Genomic DNA, 19174 nt, shown 5'->3' on the forward strand with positions numbered 1-19174 from the left:
ATTTTGCTTAATTAAATTTAAATAGCCACACGTGTGGTTACTGTATTGGGCAAGGCAATTCTAGAGAGTAAAGGTTTGATGACAACAGATACAGTATCATAAAATTCTAAATAGACCTCTTCCTCATATTCCTTTCATTTCTCCCTGGGCAGGGGAGCGAGAAAGGGGATAGAAAGGGAAAGGATGGTCTATTCCAAACGTAAAATCATTTTCCATATTTATCTGTCCCAAATTCAAGCTATATTTTGTTGACAAAATTTGGGAAGGTTGAAGATTTGGCAGGCCCGTCTGTCCCCTTGCCTGCATGAATGTGTCAGCACCTCATTAATCTTGCGTTAAAGTGTAAAGGCCCTTTTCCCTCCCACTATGGGCTTATTTTTAAAAGACACTTCAGTGCCCTCTTTGCACCTCACAGTTAGATTTTTAAAAATTTACAAGTTGCTCTGTGGATTAATTTCAGTATCTGTTTTATTTAAATATATCCTGATCATTCCCAAATTGGAATGAGAGAAATTATTTGGGGGATAGGGAAGTTAAAATGTATTGTGCTATGAGTTTTTGAGGAACATATTAGGTGTTTATTTTCTAGAAATTAAAGACATGAGGATTCTCTGTATTACCTTTCCCCAAATTTAATTGGTCTTTCAATGAAATGATTCTGTCACACATGTGGTCTCTGTAATCCTCTGCCAAGCAAAAAACACATAGGGTATATATATATATGTTTTTTTTCTTAACCGTTTTTGTCATTTTTTTTCAGTGTAGGAATTAGATGACAATGTCTTTAAACGATACCGAATATTTTAAGCCTTAAGCCTCTAGTGCTTTGTCTTACAGGTGCGTGGTGAATTGTCATTGCTTTTTTTTTCTCTTAAGACAGACATCTAGAATAACCACTTTCTGTATTTCCTGACACTGGAAACAGATACCGTTTGGGATTCCTTTTATAGTTTCTTCAGCTAACGACTCCAGTGACCACTCAACTGTGGTCTAGTAGTAAATCAAAATTTCTTTGAAAGACCCAGCTTTGTTATATAATTGTAAATGTCCCACGAAGTCATCTCACCAACTAAAAAGAAAAGTGAGTTTCCTTTGCCTTAAATAATATGGACTCTGCCACTACACACAGTACTTCTGAAAATAAAAGAATAGACCATTCTTATTCCTCCTCCTCCTCCTTTTAAATTCACCTGCAATTGATGAGGCATACACGCAAGCTTCAGAATGTGTCAGATCTGGTTGGTCAATCATGAAGAAAGAGAAAACCACTTTGCAAAGTGCTGCTTCGAACTTACCAGGTCCTCCCACGAACGACCTGCCTTGGCTGGAATTTTGGGTTTCACAATGACTAAGGAGAATACCCTGAGTCCCTGAACGGACTCTCACTTGTTTACTTTACATTTTAATAAAACAGAGTTAAAAAATAAAATCAGAAGAGGGCTCAGGTCCTTCAGGGAGCCAAGGTGAGGACCCTGAGGGAGCCCTGCGGGGACCCCACAGAAGCTCTCCCCTGCATTAATCCAAGGGAGGCCCCAGGGCTGGATGACGATGTGCCGTTGTTTCCTGACTTCTGCATCCGGGGCTGAGAGAGGCAAGGGGCTTGGTATAGGGAGCTGGTCATCTGGTGGGCAGAGGCGAGGGCCCAGAAGAAAAAAACAAATCCAAAATAATCAAGTCGAATCAAATAAAATCACTTCAACCCCGTGATAGTATCAGCGGCAGTGCGTTTCCAGCTTGCACTTCTCCATCTTTGAGGCGGTGGAAAGGGAATCCGCCATATTTTGCAGAGATGCGTGTAGGTCAAAGAAGGTGACGGTGGAACTTTTGAGTATGGCCACGATTGCTGGGGGTGAGGGTCTTCGGAGAGGCCCGTTTGCCATATAGGGCACACAATTTGCAGGCATAGGCCAAGGCCCAGTATTTTCCCCTCTGCCCAACTCTGGTGAGGACACCATCGCGTTGCCCAAGACGCTAGAAGGCAGTGCCGCTTTCGCCAACTCGGAGAAAAGTCTTCTTCAGAAACTGGGGCCTCAGTATGTGCCAGTCCTTGTAAAGCGTTTCGCCTCTTCAGAGGCTAATGCCTCTCAAAACCAAGAACAATTAAAGCGAGAGTCTTTCCAAGCAACTGGGGAATTGAGCAAAATAAATCAGAAATCCTCAGCCTTGGCTCTGGAGGTTCGCCTCATTATGAGAGCAGATCTATTAGCCCTCTTGCCATTGTCTTTCATTTCTCAAGTGAGGTGATTCTAATTAAATTAATCTGCATGTCAATCTATCGGTGATCAATCAAAGAGCCTGAGGTCCCCCCTATGCTGCGGGGTGCTTGCGGCTGACAGGGGCTGATAATGGAGGAAGAAATAAACTGTCGAGCAAAGTTAATTAGTCAACATAATAGGTGGATTAAACGGGAGCTGGCTGATTGCTGTTTCCCGTGTCAAAGCATGAGGTGGGAGCTGAAGCTGCAATTACAGACAATTATTATATTTGGTTGTAAGAGGTCACATGAATAAACATATCTCTGTGGGTTTCGGTTTTAATCCTCTCCCCCATTTAATATAAGGAGAAGTGTAGGTCATTTCTTCTCATTGTTTTAGTCGAAAGTTCTCTGAGAAAACACCTTGCCTGTGTCCCTTCTGGCAAGCTGGGTTCAGAGGAGTCAGTTTATGAGATGGCAGGGTATCTGAATTGTACTTTGGGCCAGTGCCACCATTTCTTTTGGCTTTGAAACACAGACCTAAGACCCTCACTTAGCAGGAATTCTTTTGCTGGAGGAGTGGGGGGCAGGGGTCTCGTGGGTTGGGGATGGTGCCAAGGGGGGCTTTGGTCTCATTTACTGAACTAATGTGGGAAGGAAAAAAGTGCAAGAAACCCCCGAAAGACATCCAGGAGAGAAAGCTGTATCCCGACTCTCAGTGATTCCTCTTTTTCATTTCTCTATCCTCTTCACCCTGACACAGTGGGGGGGGGGGGGGGGAATATTTTAAAGATTCAAAAGATTTTTATTTGCATGATCAACTGTGATATCTGCTTCAGTGTCTAAACTGAAGGGTAATTTAGGTGAAACACAACCATCCTTGTGTAAAAAAAATATGCTAATAAAGATCCTCTTGTTAAAATTATGGTTAACAGTGTACCTTCTGCTGTATAACTATAAACTGTGCAATTTTACTTAAAACTGCATCAAAAGCGTTCCATGCCAAAGACCCACTCATCAATAGCTCCTCTTGTTAGACTTGTACAGCATAAGCACCAGTTATTATGTGAAATAGCTATGCAATTTTCTTCAGCTCCCAGCTGTTATTTATTTAACTTGAGTTTATTACCCTCCATGCTTTTATATTAAAATGTTCATTCATTTCTCTCTTCTGTCTCCAGGTCGTGGTGTCTACGACAGTCAATGTGGATGGCCATGTCCTGGCAGTCTCTGATAACATGTTTGTCCATAATAACTCCAAGCATGGGCGGAGGGCTCGGAGGCTTGACCCCTCGGAAGGTACGCCCTCTTATCTGGAACATGGTAGGCGAATCATTTTCATTGGTTGGCATTGCTACTTTAACTGTGAATTTATTTGGTTTCTTTCTTCCAACTCCACCACATTGTCTGCTCTGTTTCAAATTTCAAATGTTCTGTTGAACAATATTGATGCTGAGTATTGAGAGGCAGGAAGATATCTTTGAGGTCCAGCCTTTCTTGTTGCACAACTCTCTACACTGGAAATGGCTGATGTGTATCCTTCCTTCTAGTTGAGAGACAAAGGGAGACCTGGACCCCTGCTTTATTTTAAGCACCCACTTAACTAAAAAATAAAGAGAGGCCAAAGCAGAGTAGCAAAAATCATGGTACATTTTGAGTTTACAATTGACCTTGTTGTATAACGAACTCCATTCTCTTTACGATCCTGCTGATGTATCTCTGTGACTGTATGTTTAACTTAACTGGAGATAAAGTCCAAAAGACGGTTGGAGGTGCTTTCTGAATATGAAGCCCAAACTAGATATCCCTCTCTTGCCCTGTGCATACCCCTACCCTTATCATGACATGATAGAGCTTGATTTCTGTAGGTAGACATTGGTGGGGAGAAATCACATTTATCTTGAGAATTATAGTTAAGCAGTGGTGCCTTTGAGAGGACTGGAGGAAACCAGATAAACATTTGAATCAAGGAAAGTGAAAGCCACTCAAAGGAACCATGGGCTAAATTGAGTGTACGTCTGAATGTTTCTATACTACATGTATATGTAATGTGTCCATCCTTCCGTCTGTCCATCCATCCATCCTTCCATCCATCCAAGAAACGGCAACTGAGACTCTACTGGATACCAGTCACCATGCTAGATTTTCTCTAATCTCCTTCAAATTAAACTCTTAACTCATTTCCCCACTTCACTTTCCAGTTTGCTAGGTCAGCAGGATTCTTTTAAAAACACACTACCACACAAATTACCCCCCAATTGCCTGATTTTCCCGTGGGCCATGGGCTGTCCATGATATAATTCATAAGGTAGAAATCTCCCTTTCCTGCCAGCATCCCAATTTAAAAATAAACACACCACTGTCATTATTTTTGCCTGATTTTTTTTTCTGCACTTAAGGAACACATAAACTGTACTTTTTATTAATTAGCCAGATGTAACACTCTGAGAAGGGATTCTTCACCACATCCAGTTTTACAGTCTTTTTAAAGTAAACCATCATCTTTCAAAAGCTGCTTCTTTATGGTTTCATTAGTGCTGAGATGAATGGATATTACTTTTTGCAGGAGGCCATTTGAAACACCTGCTCATGATTACATTCCTAGTTCCATTCCTGTACTTAAAATTATTCTGATCCTCACTTTACAGTAATGTTGCCTTTTTAATATCTTTGGAGTCACTTAAGGCATTGTATGACTAGAAGTGTTTAAGTGAAAGGGAGAGGAAAAAATAGGTAAATACTTAGTGGGCACCGTTTAGAGTGCTGGCTTAAAAACTGAAATCTTGTTTTTGACTGTGGCGGCTTAGTTACAGTGGTTACTGTCCTGCCCCGGACAGACCTGACTGTCAGTTTGAAATCTGCCAGTCATGAGTTCACAGCTTCAAAATGTGCTCCAAGCGCAGACTACACCCAGATCCCATTCCTGCCCTTGGGAAGCCAGTGAGAGAGCGCATGGGGCCACACAAATCATCCCCCCACTGAAAAAACCTGACGCAAACCAGCAAAAAACAGCCTGCTGCAAAGGACACCTCTAGGTCATGGAGGTCAGGAACGTTACTTTGCAACATGATGCAGGGGGAGAGTCTTCAAATAGGAGCCGGGAAACCTAAATTCAATTCTGAGTTTCACCTCTGGCTTTTGTGTGACCTTGGACAAGTCAATTTACCCTTTGGGATCCTTAGTTTTCTTCTTGGTAAAAAGAAGGTGATGATCTGTAAGGGGTTAAAAAAAAATGTGTGCCTTGGGTGGCGACAGGTCACGTGCATAGGGGAAGTGGGCTGGGTGGAGACTGCGGAAGAAGGGCAGGTACATGCTCTGCTGCCCCCAGCCCCAGCTAGTTGTCACCAAGGGGGATGAGAGCCCAGTGGGGCCAGATGTTCCAATTTGGCAAAAGGTAAACATCTGCTAATTTTTCATTGTTGGTAACTAATTACAAAATTTTTAAACCCTGATGGGAGGAGGGAAGTCACTTAGAAAGAATACAGCCATAGGCTAACACTTTGAGATTTCTGGACCAGAATGTCTCTAAGCTTCCTTCCAGCTCAAATACACTCAGTTCTAGGTGTACATATTAATATTTCAGTTGGGATATCATATTGTTCTAAGTTTTAAAGACAGCATTTTATTCTTCTGCTCCACTTTACCAGTCCAAAAATGGCCATGCTATTAGTAGTAGATTATTCAAGAAAATGATGACGTTTCTCTATTTATTAATGGTTAACCATCACTGAGGACATGGGTACATGAGTATGTCCTATCTCCTTTGGCTTGGGGACCTTCCTCTCGCCAAAGCCTTACTTCACTTCTCTCCAGAGGAATAAAAGGGTAAACACATTGAAGTTCTTTGTAATGATAGTAACATGGAAATCTGCTTCTCTGCAGAATGAATCAACCAACCACACATAACCACCCACTCATTCAGACACTTCAAGATCATATATAAATATCTACTCAGCAAAGGGTGACTGTTGGGCTCTTTCATGGTGATATGTGGGAGTGATGCTAATTCATGTTGATCATGGGGCTTGGTAATGCTTTATCTTGCCATTGAAAAGCCTTATTAAAAACTGCTCTGTTTAAGACTTCCAGAATCACATCCTCACTCTGCAGCACCTCCACTCTCCCACCCCCACCTCAAACAGCTGCTGCACGTTGAGACTGCCAAGTATTGTCACCTCTTAGGTGACCTGTAGGAGCCTTCGTTTTTCCTCATTCTGGACTTTTTACCATCTCATTTACAGGTAGCCTGAATTATTTTGAGCTGCTCTGCACATCTCTATTTATATCCTGCTTGTCAGACAGTTGGAGGAAAGTTCCCTTTCGGGGCTCATCTTTCTGCATATAAGTAGAAACAGAGACCATGCTTTACATTCATGCAGTCTTCCCTGTGTGACCCACAGACTCTCAAACCTCTGTGCTGGAATAACTGTGCCTGTATTTCAAGTAGGAGAGTTGACAAAGGCAAATTTATTTCAGAGAATCTTGCATGGTCCAAAGAGGGTGAATCCTGGCACGCTGTAGCTCATGGTAATTGCTCTCCCCACTATTTTTTTCTTCATTCATAAATACTGAGATTTTCTTTGGCTGGATATTTATGGCAGAGTTTAGGCTAGTGAGGTTTCCTTTCTAAGCAATAGCTTTATGGAAGATGTACAGTTGTGGAGAGACGCCACCTTAGAAGGTAACTTACTCTCAGGGTTCTGATTTTTGGAAAAGCATAGGCTTGGGGCCAAAGATGCTGAATTGTTGCCAGCCGGGGTAACGCACAACCCTGGTTTGTGTGCCCACCCTGCCTTCCCATCACTTTGGCAAATTCCTGGGGACTGTGTGCTGGAGATCTTGAAAGGACTCTGAGAGTGTTGATGTTGTCCTTGTTCTCCTGAGGTTCAGGTTGTGTTTACTTGAATTTAAGGCCAGTTGTAGCATCAGTTTCTCTGTTTTTTTCCCCCTGTGGCAAAATTCGGTGCCCTTGCAAAGCTATGGTGCAGGGACCCTGTCAGCTTGCATGAGCTGACACCTTATTATCTAATGATCTAATATGCAACAAGGCAAAGTGCCGGTGCTCATCATTCTGACACAGAATGCCGGGAGAAGTGACTAAATTACTTTATGTACCGTTAGCGCGAGCAGCTATGGTGAACTCACCGGCAGCATTTATGCAAATGCCTGTGAAGACACTCTAGTGGCTTTGTCAGGAAGCCGTCTGACAAGCAGTTTAAATGCTCATTTTTTTTTAGGGGACATTTTCTTTTTTTTTAATTTTGGCATGTGTGTGTTTTTCTCCCTTCCTCCCTCTCTCTCCCCCTTTTGGACTGTTGGAGGACTTGCCTCCTCCATGATCACTGGGAAATCCGAGTAGGTCAGAGAACTCAGTCAGCCGTCAGTAGGTGCCCTTTCCAGGAGTGGGGTTATGGCCTCATTCTGGTGTTTTCCAGATTTAGGGTTCTTTAAAAATTGTTATGAATTTGTCCAACCTTCATATTTATTTGAAAAATCAGTAGAACTACTAATCAAGAGTTTTTAGAAGATGAATATTTTAACGTTCATGAGTTCTGACTTGAGGTCCTACTTAGTTTCTTGGCTCAAATATAGATGTTTTAAACACCCTCGCTTTTTAAAAATGGAAAATGATTGAAATTTAGCTTTTGTGGGCATCAGATGTGAATGAATTGAATTTCCCTTCAAAGTAATTATAAAGATAGAGACGTGAAGTGTAAACGTGTTAGGATCCCAAAATAAAACAAATAAAAATGACAGTGGGGTTTGGTCAAACTAAAAATACTTCGTAGAATAAAGAGTGCTGATAGAATCACTGGGCCCATCTCCTTGCTGTAATTACGGTGTTAGAGAAAGAGAATCAGATTTTCACCACCACCAGTTAGCTCTGACCTTTCCCTTGTCGTGTCCCCTTCCAGCTGTCCCTGACAATATGGTGTTATTCTTGCTCTTTAGCATTTGACCTTCTTTAATCCTTTTGCTCCAGACGAAAGCAGTTTTTGCTTCTGTTGGTCGCCCCTGGGCATCCAGCAGCCCCATTGACTCCCTGTGCCCAGCTGCACTTAAATTTGTTGTTTTAAGGACATGTGGAGAGAGATGGTTCAGGCTTGGGGAGATTACTTCAAATTGAGAGACAGCATGGAGCTTCCAGTAGAAAGAAGAGGCCCCCACCTCTCCCCTCTGTGTAATGAGGCCCTAAGAAGTGGCTAGTAAACATCAGTTGGATCTAATAGAAGGAGGATCGGACTGTCTGACTGGAGAGCTGGATTCGGTCCCGACTCTGCCATTAACTAGCTGTGTGACTCTGGGAAGGTCACTTTGCTTCTGTGGCCTCAGTTTTGTATGCGTTCAGTGAGAGCTGGGTTGGGTCATCTCTAGACCACCTTTTAGCATGCACTCTTCTTTAATGCTCTGAACTGAAGCCATTGACATGTGCCTTCCCTTGTCGGGCACCTCCTTTAGGAGGTGTCTTTGGAGAAGCAGGGCTTTAGGAGAACAGAGAAATCCATTGGCTGTTTCTAGGATAGCCCTTTCTTTGGATCTCCAGCCAAGGAATAAGGTCAGGAAGGTGGACTTCAAATCATTCCTTTCTCCATTCATTCATACGAAGCATCACATGCCAGACACCAAGTTAGGTGCACAATAGCACAAGGCAGATCCAGTTCCTATCTTCACAGAATTTATGATGCAAATGGAAAAGAAAGATATTAAACAAAATTTACAACTAACTTATTAGAGTTGTGCATAAAAGGAGGACCGTGAAAGGAGTGGGGAGGAGTGAGGTGTCAGGGAAGCCTTCTTTGAGGAAATCACATTTATGCCATAACCTAAAAGATGATAAGTTTTCACCAGGCAAAGGGGAAAGAAACAAATTTCCAGGCAGAGGGAACAGCTTGTGCAAAGGCTGTTTGCTTAGGTGAGTTTAAGGAACCAAAGGAGACTGGGATGGCTGCTGTTGCTCCCAGCCACTGAGAGGGTGGCAGGAGATGAGGGTGGGGTGGCTGCTGAGGGCCAGATCATGCAAGCGCACATGGGACACTCTGGCTGTGGTCGGTGGCAATTGTGAAATGGTGTGGGGGGCCAAGCAGGGCTTTGATGAGCTCAGTTTCAATTACAGGGACTCCCAGTGTGTCAGGAAAGCCCAGGGCGAGATTGCTCTGAGTTGCTTATAACTTTGCCCTTCCCTACTGGCCTTTGGAAACTCACCAGGGAGTTGGCTGTGCTTCCGAGCTGTCCCCGTGATCACTCCTCATTCTATCAATAGCGCATGTGTTCAAAATAGGAAGAAAGTCAAACATTTTGAGAGTTCTTTTTCCAGATGGTTTTGGCTTATTGATACGCTTTTTTTCTGAAGTAGCTTAGAAAGAGTTTACCTATTGACTTCTTTTTGAACTTATGGAGACTTCCGTTTTTAAGACCTTCAGAGTGGAGGGCTGCTGCTTTATTTGACCTAGGAAATGTATATTACGTGTCTAACTCCAACCAAAAAAACTAAAATTGGTGAGTGAAAAGAAACTAAACAAGAGAGAAATGTACCCTCCAAATTTGTTTCTCCCCTCTCACCATGGGCAGTCACAGCTCAGGCTGAGTGAAGAGCCACTGAAGCACAGAAGGTCATCAGTACCCCTCCTCATTTTCCAGAGAAGGAAACTGAGGCATGGAGAGGGAATTTAACCTGCTCACCCTCACAGAGCTAGTTTTCAAAATCCATTTAGTGCTCTTTGCACTTGCCCATGGTATGCTGGACGTGACTGCACGTCCATTTGTGTGACTTCGTGTGACTGGTTTAGGTGTAGAAGTCTAGCCAGGCCCTCTTAGGCAAGAGCATCTTGGTGAAGGGTCCAGGTTAAGTAGAAAAATAGCAGCAGCATCTTGTGTTACTGATGGTGGCATATTATATCTTATCAATTGATTTACCGACTTGAAAAAGGAAGACAGTTGCAAGAATAGAACACTAGGATTGAGAATATCCAGATTTGTCATAAAATAGAGCATGAAGGCCCTAGATTTTCAAGCATCAGATCAGGCCTTTTTCTTTGAGCGGTGGGGAAGATGTCTTTTGTCTTCCTTTGCAATAGAAAGGATGCAGCAAGTAGTCAAGGTAATGAACAAGCATGTAAGCAAAGACTGGTTTTCAGTGTATCCCCTGAATAATCTAAAAAGCAAGTAACACCAGAAATTTTAACACTGGGGACCTGGTAGCCAGCAAGCTCTCAGTGTCAGGCAGATTGAAGAGTTTATGAGCCATAGGTCACTGCTAAGCAGGTGATCTGTGTTATCCTTATTCAAACATGACACCAACAGCATTGCTGACAAAAGAGAAATAGTGCTCAGACTGTGCTGCCCTGCTTAATGGTGACCAGGCCAGGTAGTAATATGTATTATTATTATTATTGCTATTGTCATTTTTTGTCTATTATCAGCTAACATTTATGGAGTATTTACTATGTGCCAGCACTGTGGTAATCATTTCACTTACATCAAGTCATCAAATCCTTCAGCAAACCTGACGAGCTATAACAATTATTATCCCCATTTTATGGATGAGAAAATTGGGGTTTAGAGAGCATCAGTAGCTTACCCAAAGCCACAAAACTAATGAGAATTGGACCTGGGACTTGGTCTCAGGTCTGCCTAACCACATGGCTCTGTGTAATGGTAGTACTAAGTCTAATGACAATAAATACTCATTGAACCCATGCTGTGCTAGGCACATAGTGCTAGGCACCCATTGTAAAGATGAGGAAACTGAGGCTAAAGAGAGGTTAAGTAACTTGCTCAGAGTTGCACATCAAAGAAGTAGATCAGGGTTCCAATGAAGAGAGCATATACTCTCAATTACTCGCTCTATGCATTCTGCTAAAATTCTTTCCATCTCCAACCCCACTAGTTCTTATTTTTTTCTCAGTACAAGTAAAGCAATTATACTAGTATCTTAAATAGACCTTTCAAAAGTTAGCCAAGAGCGTGTCTTTTGTTTTTTTTTTAATGATCGTACTCTGTATGTTTACCTTATAGTTCATTTTCCTTCAGTAATCTATTTTTCCCTCCTAGCTATACCACATTCTACTAGTCAAATAAAGAAAATGCTGATTTTATTTGATGACTGGTATGTTTTCTCTAGGGGGCTGGCAAGATAAGAAGGAGGCTGGTAATATTTTATTTATTTACAAGGTTGTTCTAATTCATCTCTGTAGAAATCATTTGTTGATCATATGTGCCTTGGCGCATATGCAAGGTAAGGAAGGAGACCACGAGAAAACGGGCAAGACTGAGTTAGCAACTGCTAGGATACTAACAGGCTCCTTGTCAGGGCACTGAAGGGTTACTAAACCTCTTGCTCCTGATTTGGATTTGGGAAGGTTGTTTTCTTAGATGAATTTCTTGACAAACCCGTCAACTGTGGGAAACTTCCAGTACTTGGTATTTTGTGTGACCTAATAAATAAGGCACCACACCTAACTTATTTTAATAAGCACAAGTGTGTGCGTGGGGGAGGGAGCAGTTGGGGGAGAGTGTGCTTTCTGCGTATATTTTGGACGGAAACAACAGAATGTTTTTGTCTTATATTTTTTTAATATATATATTTTAATTTTTATCTTATATTTGGTTACAAAAGCATCATAGTCCAATTGTGTCTATTTGCCTCGCTGATGGGTCCAAACAAAGGGACTCTATCTACTTACTTACCACAGGAGCTTCCCTCACTTGAGAATTTGAGAGGATTCAAGTGATGCAAATATGCAGATGGAAGCTTCTGTGTACTGGTCATAAATCTTCTTAAGATGAGAATATTTAGGGGCAGTGGCCAGGAGTGGGTTTGAAACATTTTTCTTTGAACATTTTCAGTTATACATGCAGAAATAAATAAAAACGGAACACTGCCACCTTTGCTACATGACCTTGAGTGTGTGCTCTGAGTTCTTTGGGCCTCAGTTTCCTCATCTATTAAAGGGGGGTACTTAGTAGAGTTGTTTAAGCCCCGGTGATTCCTTGTTTGAACCCAGCTGATTCTCTGAGAGGTCTCCTGTCTCCTGAGTGCTACACACACACTGCCCTGGTGAGTGGCCACCGAAATGCCAAGGTAACGGTCATTCCACAGGACAGATCTAAAGCCAACTTCCCTTCACCGTGGGCATTTCTGCAGGAGATTAACAGTGGGTTCCGGGAGGCCTGGCCAAGCCACAAAGTGCGGCATACACAGTCCCTCGTGCCTTAGGTAGCTCTGGCCCTGCGTCCTTCTCTTTGAATTCCCTCAGCTGAGACAGGGGAGTGTTGAACCCACTGGATGGTTGGCAGTGAGCTTTTAGACTAGATTTCTCATGCAGTATGTGAGATGGTTTCAGGTGATAGAGGGGAAAAAACATTAAAAATTTTTTTAAATAGTTATATGTCTATCTTAATGCATAAGCAAAAAACTACAAAGCTTTCCAAAGTCGTGATCTCACAGCTGTTATTGCTTAGAAAAAGTAAGAAAAAGTAAGTCTATCCAAACAAAAATAGCTACTAAATAATATTAAGTAAGTCGTAGTGTAAATGGTACTGGCATGGAGCAAAGTCAGGACTGAAGTTTGGGAAACACTCTTTTAGAGGGCTTAAGGGTTGAGGGAAGTAATAATTCTTTCAAGTCACCAGGAAACAGTGTAGGACCTGGGAAACGTTTTTTTTTTAAAGGGTCAAATATTGTTTTTTAGAAGAAAACCTTTTTAGCTCAGTTTACCATTAGAATAGACTTAGTGTCCTCATAGGATTTAAAATATCAAAACGTCTCCTGAGCTGTTAACTTTGTTTTTATTTTTAAACAAGTAGTGTCTGCATATCAGAGAGCAGAAATTAGTGTGGAAAGGAGGATTCGAGTCAGGGGAGAGAATCAGCCAGGGTCCACCCAGGCAGCACATTATGATAATATATACGGAACCAGCTGGACACTGAGCAAAGCTGACATTGTGTTGTCAGGGGCAGGATCGCCCATCAATTTCTGAGATAGGATTTGAGTTCAAATGACAGAAAGAGCAGCAACTGTGTTGAAACTGATGCATGGGGGAGGGGCAGGGCAGGCAGGAACCAGCCAGGCCTAAAGACAGGAAGTGCTGGTACCTCCGGAAGGGGGTGGTTCTGTTTTCTCATCTGGCTGCTACCCTTCCTTCTAACCTTAACATCTGTCAGCAAGATCCACCTGGGCCCTTGCATGATTAGAGCCCACTGCAGGGGGAGCTTACTGGTGCTAATTTTAACCCCCAAGAGAGTGGCGTGCCTGCTGCTGGAATGGGGACCAGATCAGCCTAGGAAACCGGCTCCCATGGAGCCACTGCTAATCCACTGAGGAAGCCCAGTGTGGGTGCAGTGACGATTGTTAGTAACCACTGGAAGACTTCTCAACTTTTAAGCTGCTCTGTTGTGTTCTTTAAAATCTTAACAGTGCTGCTGATTCTTCTTTAGTTCGTTTACCTGTTCATTCAGCCATTCAATTCTTCATCTATTTAGCATATATTTATTGATTGCCTATTATGTTAGACAATAAGGATTCAGAAGTGAACAAAGCAGAGACAGCTGTTGACATTATGAGGTATATAGTCACGTGTTTGTGCATATTTATGTGTCAATATTAAGCAAATAATTGCACAAAGAATTACTTAGATTGCAACAGTAGTAAGCACTGTAAAGGAGAAATCCAGACTACTAAGAGAGCTTTAAATAAAGGGACTCAGGCAAGTCTGAAGATTCAGGGACACTTTTAAAATTTAAAATAAGAATTAGTAGGATTTTGTCAAGCAAAGAGAAAAGAGTATTTTAGGCAGAGAGGAAAGCATGTTCAAAATTCCACATAGGGACAAAATATTAGAGCTTGGAGGAGGGCTAATAGGCAAGGTGGCATAGGTCCGAGATCCATTTTTCAGAAAATAAATTTGGAAATTTCCCACAAGTTGGTTTCTCTTTGGTTGGTTGACTTGAAGATATGGGTTCAGTGTTTTTTCTTAGTCACAGGTTTACAGAGCTCTTTGCCCAGTAAAATGCTAGCTTTTAGACCAGTGTTGGGTGGTGATGATTTTGCTGTTATGATAGCATCCTTTGAGCATTTGCTACCCATCGGGTTCAGCCTAGGCATGTTGTATCATCTCTTTTAATGCTTTTAACGCCATAGGAGGACACTACTGTTATTCTCCTCAATTAGCAAGTGAGGGAAACCGAGGCCATCCTTCAAAGATTTGGTTGTGGTCAAACAGAAGAAGAGTTAGGTTTTCATAACTGCAGCATTTGTTTGGACCTCCAAGTAACTGACCCAAGGCGGTCATCACCACTGTTATTTCCCACTGTTTAGTCAATGCTAATCCCCTCACTCTGGACTTCAGAGGTGGAGAGAAATTCTCCTGCTATTTGATCAGGTAATATAATTCCTGCTTCAATTGAGGCAAATTGACGACGTTACTCAAAGGCAAATTGAAAAGCCAGATCCATGCTAAATCCCCAGGGTACGTTAGCTGGCATGTGCAGTGATATATGGGAAGGTGCTTTTCTGGGTTAAGATAAAAAATCCTGGTATCACGTCACGCTATCGGGCACCCCATCTCAATCTCTCTGTGCCAGCCCTGCAACTTGAAATACTCAGTGGACAGAAAAGAAACTTTATAGAAATTAGGTGATCATCGTCCTTATCAGATGAATATGATGCCATCTGCATGATTTTAGCATCCTCAGAAAAAAGGAGATTTACCTAGAGAGGAGCAAGAGAAAGTCTGAGGCATGGATTGTAGGACTTTTCTGCCAGCCTGCCTTGGGCAAGTTGGCTGGGAGATGACCTAGTAATTAAAATCCTGCCTAGACGTATGTTGCTGGTCAGTCATAACAGAGGCACTGACATGGGAAACCAGACGGTAACCGGAGAAGGAAAGGAAAACTGAAACACAAAAGTAACACTCTCCAGCCCACAGGGCACAGAAATAGATTTTAATTGGCCGAATGCTTATCTGACCACTAAGCATGAAAGCGGAACCGAAGTTGTAACATATTTTTATCCCAATCTGTGAAATTAATCAATATTTTATGTGTGAACATATGCTCCTGTATTGCTTGCTTATTTAATTGACAGTTGCAGTCAGCAGGATGCCAGTTGTTCGAACCCACATTCTTCCCCGTAGTTCTGGGGAGACATGCAGCAGGAGAGATGGAGACAGAGGCTCAGACCGTGTCAGGTTTGGGGCCTCTTCTCAACACAGCAGTTTCTTTCATCCACCTTGGACAAAGTAATAAAAATGTCAAGAGATGAGCACACGTAAAATACTTACAAATAGCAATAGGCTTTGGCTGTTATTTAGAAGAATGATTAAAATTAACATGGTTGATGCAAATTAAGAACTTTCTTTAATTTTTTATTATTCTTTGTCTACCTCTCTTTTGGGCACAGTTGGGAAGCCAACAGACACTGAGCAGATACTATGTGCTGGGCCTGAGGCAGATGTTTTTGGGTGTCTTATGTGTGGGATGGTGGAGGGGAATGTGTCTCAGCAGGTCCAGTATATTATATCTTTTCTTAATAGAGGAAGAAAATAGAGTTTTGGTCCTTCTTTGCTAAAGTCTTCTGGCTGAATCGTCAAACCAGTTTTGCTTTTCTAGTAACTATTAGGTACAACAAATCTATAATTCAGACCTCAGATTCCTCTACCTTTCAACTTTGACAGAATCCTAAAAACTCTTCTTGATTTGGTTAGCTAAAGCCTGTGGAATCCAGTCTTTGTTGCTCAAAAGAAAAAAATGAGTTGGGAAAATGTAATTAAGGGATTATTTTAGGATAACCTATTTAATCAGTGCAAAATTCTGTACTGAACACCGCCAAGAAGGGTAATGTCCAGACTGAGAATGAAAGTGAAGGGAAGCTGCTTTTGACTTTAGCAATGGAGGCCCTCATAGTGCCACTCTCGCTTGTATCAGACGTTCCGACTGACCGTGCGGTTAGCAGCCCAACTTGTAACAATGGAAAAGCTTCTGAGCCTAGAAGTCTAGCAGTATTTTCACTGTTGCTGTGTTTGAATTGGCACCTGTAGTATTACATTAGGATGACATTTTTTCAACTTGGAAATAGAAGAAGGTAGAGAAAGACTTTACTATAATTCATATGTGGGGCTGAGTCTTAGGGGAAAAATAACTTTCTTGGAAATAGAGTAGTAATATTCAATAAAGTTAATAAATATCCACCCTCTGTCTTGGGAATAAGGAATTGCACAACTACGATTTTATGGAACTTTGGCTGTATTTACATGATTAAAGTGAATAGTTTAGCCAAACTGAGCAGAAATTTTAGATAAGTACCAAAATTGAAGGGTAGTTTGGGTGTTTTAAATATTTGACTTTATCAACCAATGTGGACTCTCAAAGTTTCAAGTTTCAGTGAGTCTCTGAGGTTCAGTTACCTCATTTGTAAAGTAGAATTTAGAATAACATGTTTGCTATTACTCAGGGTTGATATTAAGAATAATTGAGATAATGTATGGGCAAACCCTTTGAAAACTTTACACTGTTGGTTAATTCTCAGTTATTAAGTGCAGAGTACTGTCTGTCCAGTTTGTGAATAAATGAGGTCCCTGCCTGTAAGTGATGTGTTGACAGTTGGCTTGATTTGTGTACATATATACATGGCCAGCTATACACGTACATGCATACATATATCAAGATGAAAGTTCGAGGAAAAGTGCAGGGAGTGACAAATGGGTGGGCAAGACATGGAGGGGTTCGCTGAAGGGTTAGTGTTCTGTAGACTGGGGTAGACAGAAACAGCTTCACGCAGAAGTCCAGTCTTTTTGGCAAAGTGCTGTTTGCCTGGGTGGAAGTGAGTGGTATAGCCTTCCTGAGAAACAAATGGTGGGAATTTGCAAAGTATGTTTGAAGACAGTAGATTTGGAGAGCCTGTCATCATCATCTTCATTGTCTTCTTCCTCATCTTCCTCCTCCTTCTCCTGCAACTCCTCATCTTTTTCATTCTGTCTCCCATTTATTCATGGCTTACTCTGTGCTGAACTCTGGACACATAGATTAACTCATGTAAACCTCACAACAACCTAATGAGGTGAATTCTCTTATAATTATTATTCCCAATCAAAGTGGTAGAAACTGAGGCTTAAGACAAATAATTTGCCCAGCTGGTAAATGGTGAAGCTGGAATGTAAGCTGAGGCTTGCTGAAGCCAGAGCCAGTGGTCCTAGCTGCTGCTGAGTCCTGCCTTCGGTTTGGGAGAGGTGGGAATGAGGTTGCAAGGGAGAATTGACCAGACTTATGGGGGTGGACTTGATCCTCTAGGTTACAGGGAAAGGACAGAAAGCTTTTGAGCAGGGCAGTAATATTTTGAAAGCTGGCATCTGAGGATGAGTAATCTGCATTTTGATAGGTAGATGGGTTTAGCACATAATTAATAATCCAATAGTAGAAATGAATCACAAACAGGCAAGCGTGAGTGTTTGCTCTTTGCAATACAGATAGAATAGACCAGACCCCAAACAGTAATTTTTGAGGAAGCTGAGTCGGTCCAATATGGAGTTTAAATGGAAGTGGAGTTCCCACTCTTCTTTACTCCTCTGTCTGGATAAATTTGATGATATATGTTCCGGTGCTTGTGACATCACCAATCATCACCACGGAAACATCTGTGCTATAACAAACACTGGAGTGCAGTGTCACTGAATGTGTCAGGGAGGAGAGGAAACTGGCTCAAAACGATAAGGCCCTCAATAATAAAAGTTCAGTCAAATACGTTAGCAGTAGCAGCCTTAACGGTGGAGAGAAATATAAGCATTACTATTCTGAAAAGCACAAAGCAGGACTTGTGCATTACTAAAGGTTGGGCGAGGTTGATTTTGAGATGCTGCTCGCATTCAAAACCTGGTTTCCTTAAAAAGTCACTATCTATGCTGTCTTGCATGATGACGATAGAAATCCTTCAGGAGCAAGGAGCTTGTCTCCCAGACTGCTTGTAGAAAATCTGCATAGTAGAGGAAGATTAGCTGGGGACTTCTGTGTTGTTTTGGGAGAGGCCTTAAACAATCAGAAACAGAACTGATAGTGGTCGTGGTTTGTATTTATTGTTTGATGAGTCAGTGGCAGTATTAGTCGTGTAGTTGCAGAAATTAGTAACTAAAAGATGATTCTTGGACCTCTAAGGATTTATGGAAGTTGCACATTGGTGGATCAGATCATGGACTGAATCCAGCTCTAAGCCATATTTAAGTTTGGTTTGCATGGTGCTTTAAGAAACTGTATATTTGTTGCTTTGAAATTAAAAAGAAAAACATTTAATATGAAAGTCTGGGTTTGCAAATCCTCTTTTTATTCAGAAGAGGTGATAGTTCTGGACCCACATTCTCAAATGGCCACAATTAGGTCAAACTGAGAAGTTGTGTTCCTTTTGGGTGGGGCATACACCCCACAGTTAGCCACAGTCTCCACCTCTCCTGTTGTGTTGCCTGTATCCCATTTTATTTACTTACCTTCCTGTCTGGCTCTGTGAGTGTTTGATTTTGTGATCATTGTTGGAGGGATTAGAGATTAATTATTCCTAGCACATTTCCTGGCATATGGAGGGCACCACATAAATGGTAGCTCTGATTATTCTTTATCAATTACAAGGTCAGGTATTTAAACCTGATTCTTAGCTCAGTATCCAATAGAACTTCCTGTGATGATGGAAATGCTCTATTGCTGTGCTGTCCAGTATGATAGTCACTAGTCACATGTAGCTATTGACCACTTCAAATGTGGCTAGTATGACTAAGAAAATAGTTTTATTTTTATTTAATTTTAGTTAGTTAAAAATTAAATGTCAGTAGCCACATATGGCTAGTGGCTACTGCATTAGGCAAAGCAGATTTAAGTAATGGAATTGAACATCCAGTCAGGTGTCCTTGTTTAGAATAAAATGTAGAATAGACACTGGGGCTGTGTGTGTGAGCTGTTCGTTTTACAAGAGATCAGTTATAGAGGGATTCATCACTTAGGATC

The 19174-nt window shown here is 41.7% G+C and overlaps 1 protein-coding gene across 5 annotated transcripts in view; it reads left to right on the plus strand.

Moving 5' to 3' along the window:
• Positions 1–19174, plus strand: part of EBF1 (EBF transcription factor 1) — a 381707-nt gene that overhangs the window by 252603 nt on the left and 109930 nt on the right. For 3 of the 5 annotated variants that reach the window (XM_046668002.1, XM_046667997.1, XM_046667998.1), the window contains exon 8: positions 3376–3517. In XM_046668002.1, coding sequence (XP_046523958.1) covers positions 3376–3517 — 142 coding nt within the window. The remainder of the gene's footprint in view (positions 1–3375; positions 3518–19174) is intronic. The other 2 variants (XM_046668000.1, XM_046668001.1) reach the window with 1 other exon arrangement.

The sequence above is a fragment of the Equus quagga genome, chromosome 7, assembly GCF_021613505.1.
Source record: "Equus quagga isolate Etosha38 chromosome 7, UCLA_HA_Equagga_1.0, whole genome shotgun sequence".
NCBI classification, from domain to species: Eukaryota; Metazoa; Chordata; class Mammalia; order Perissodactyla; family Equidae; genus Equus; species Equus quagga.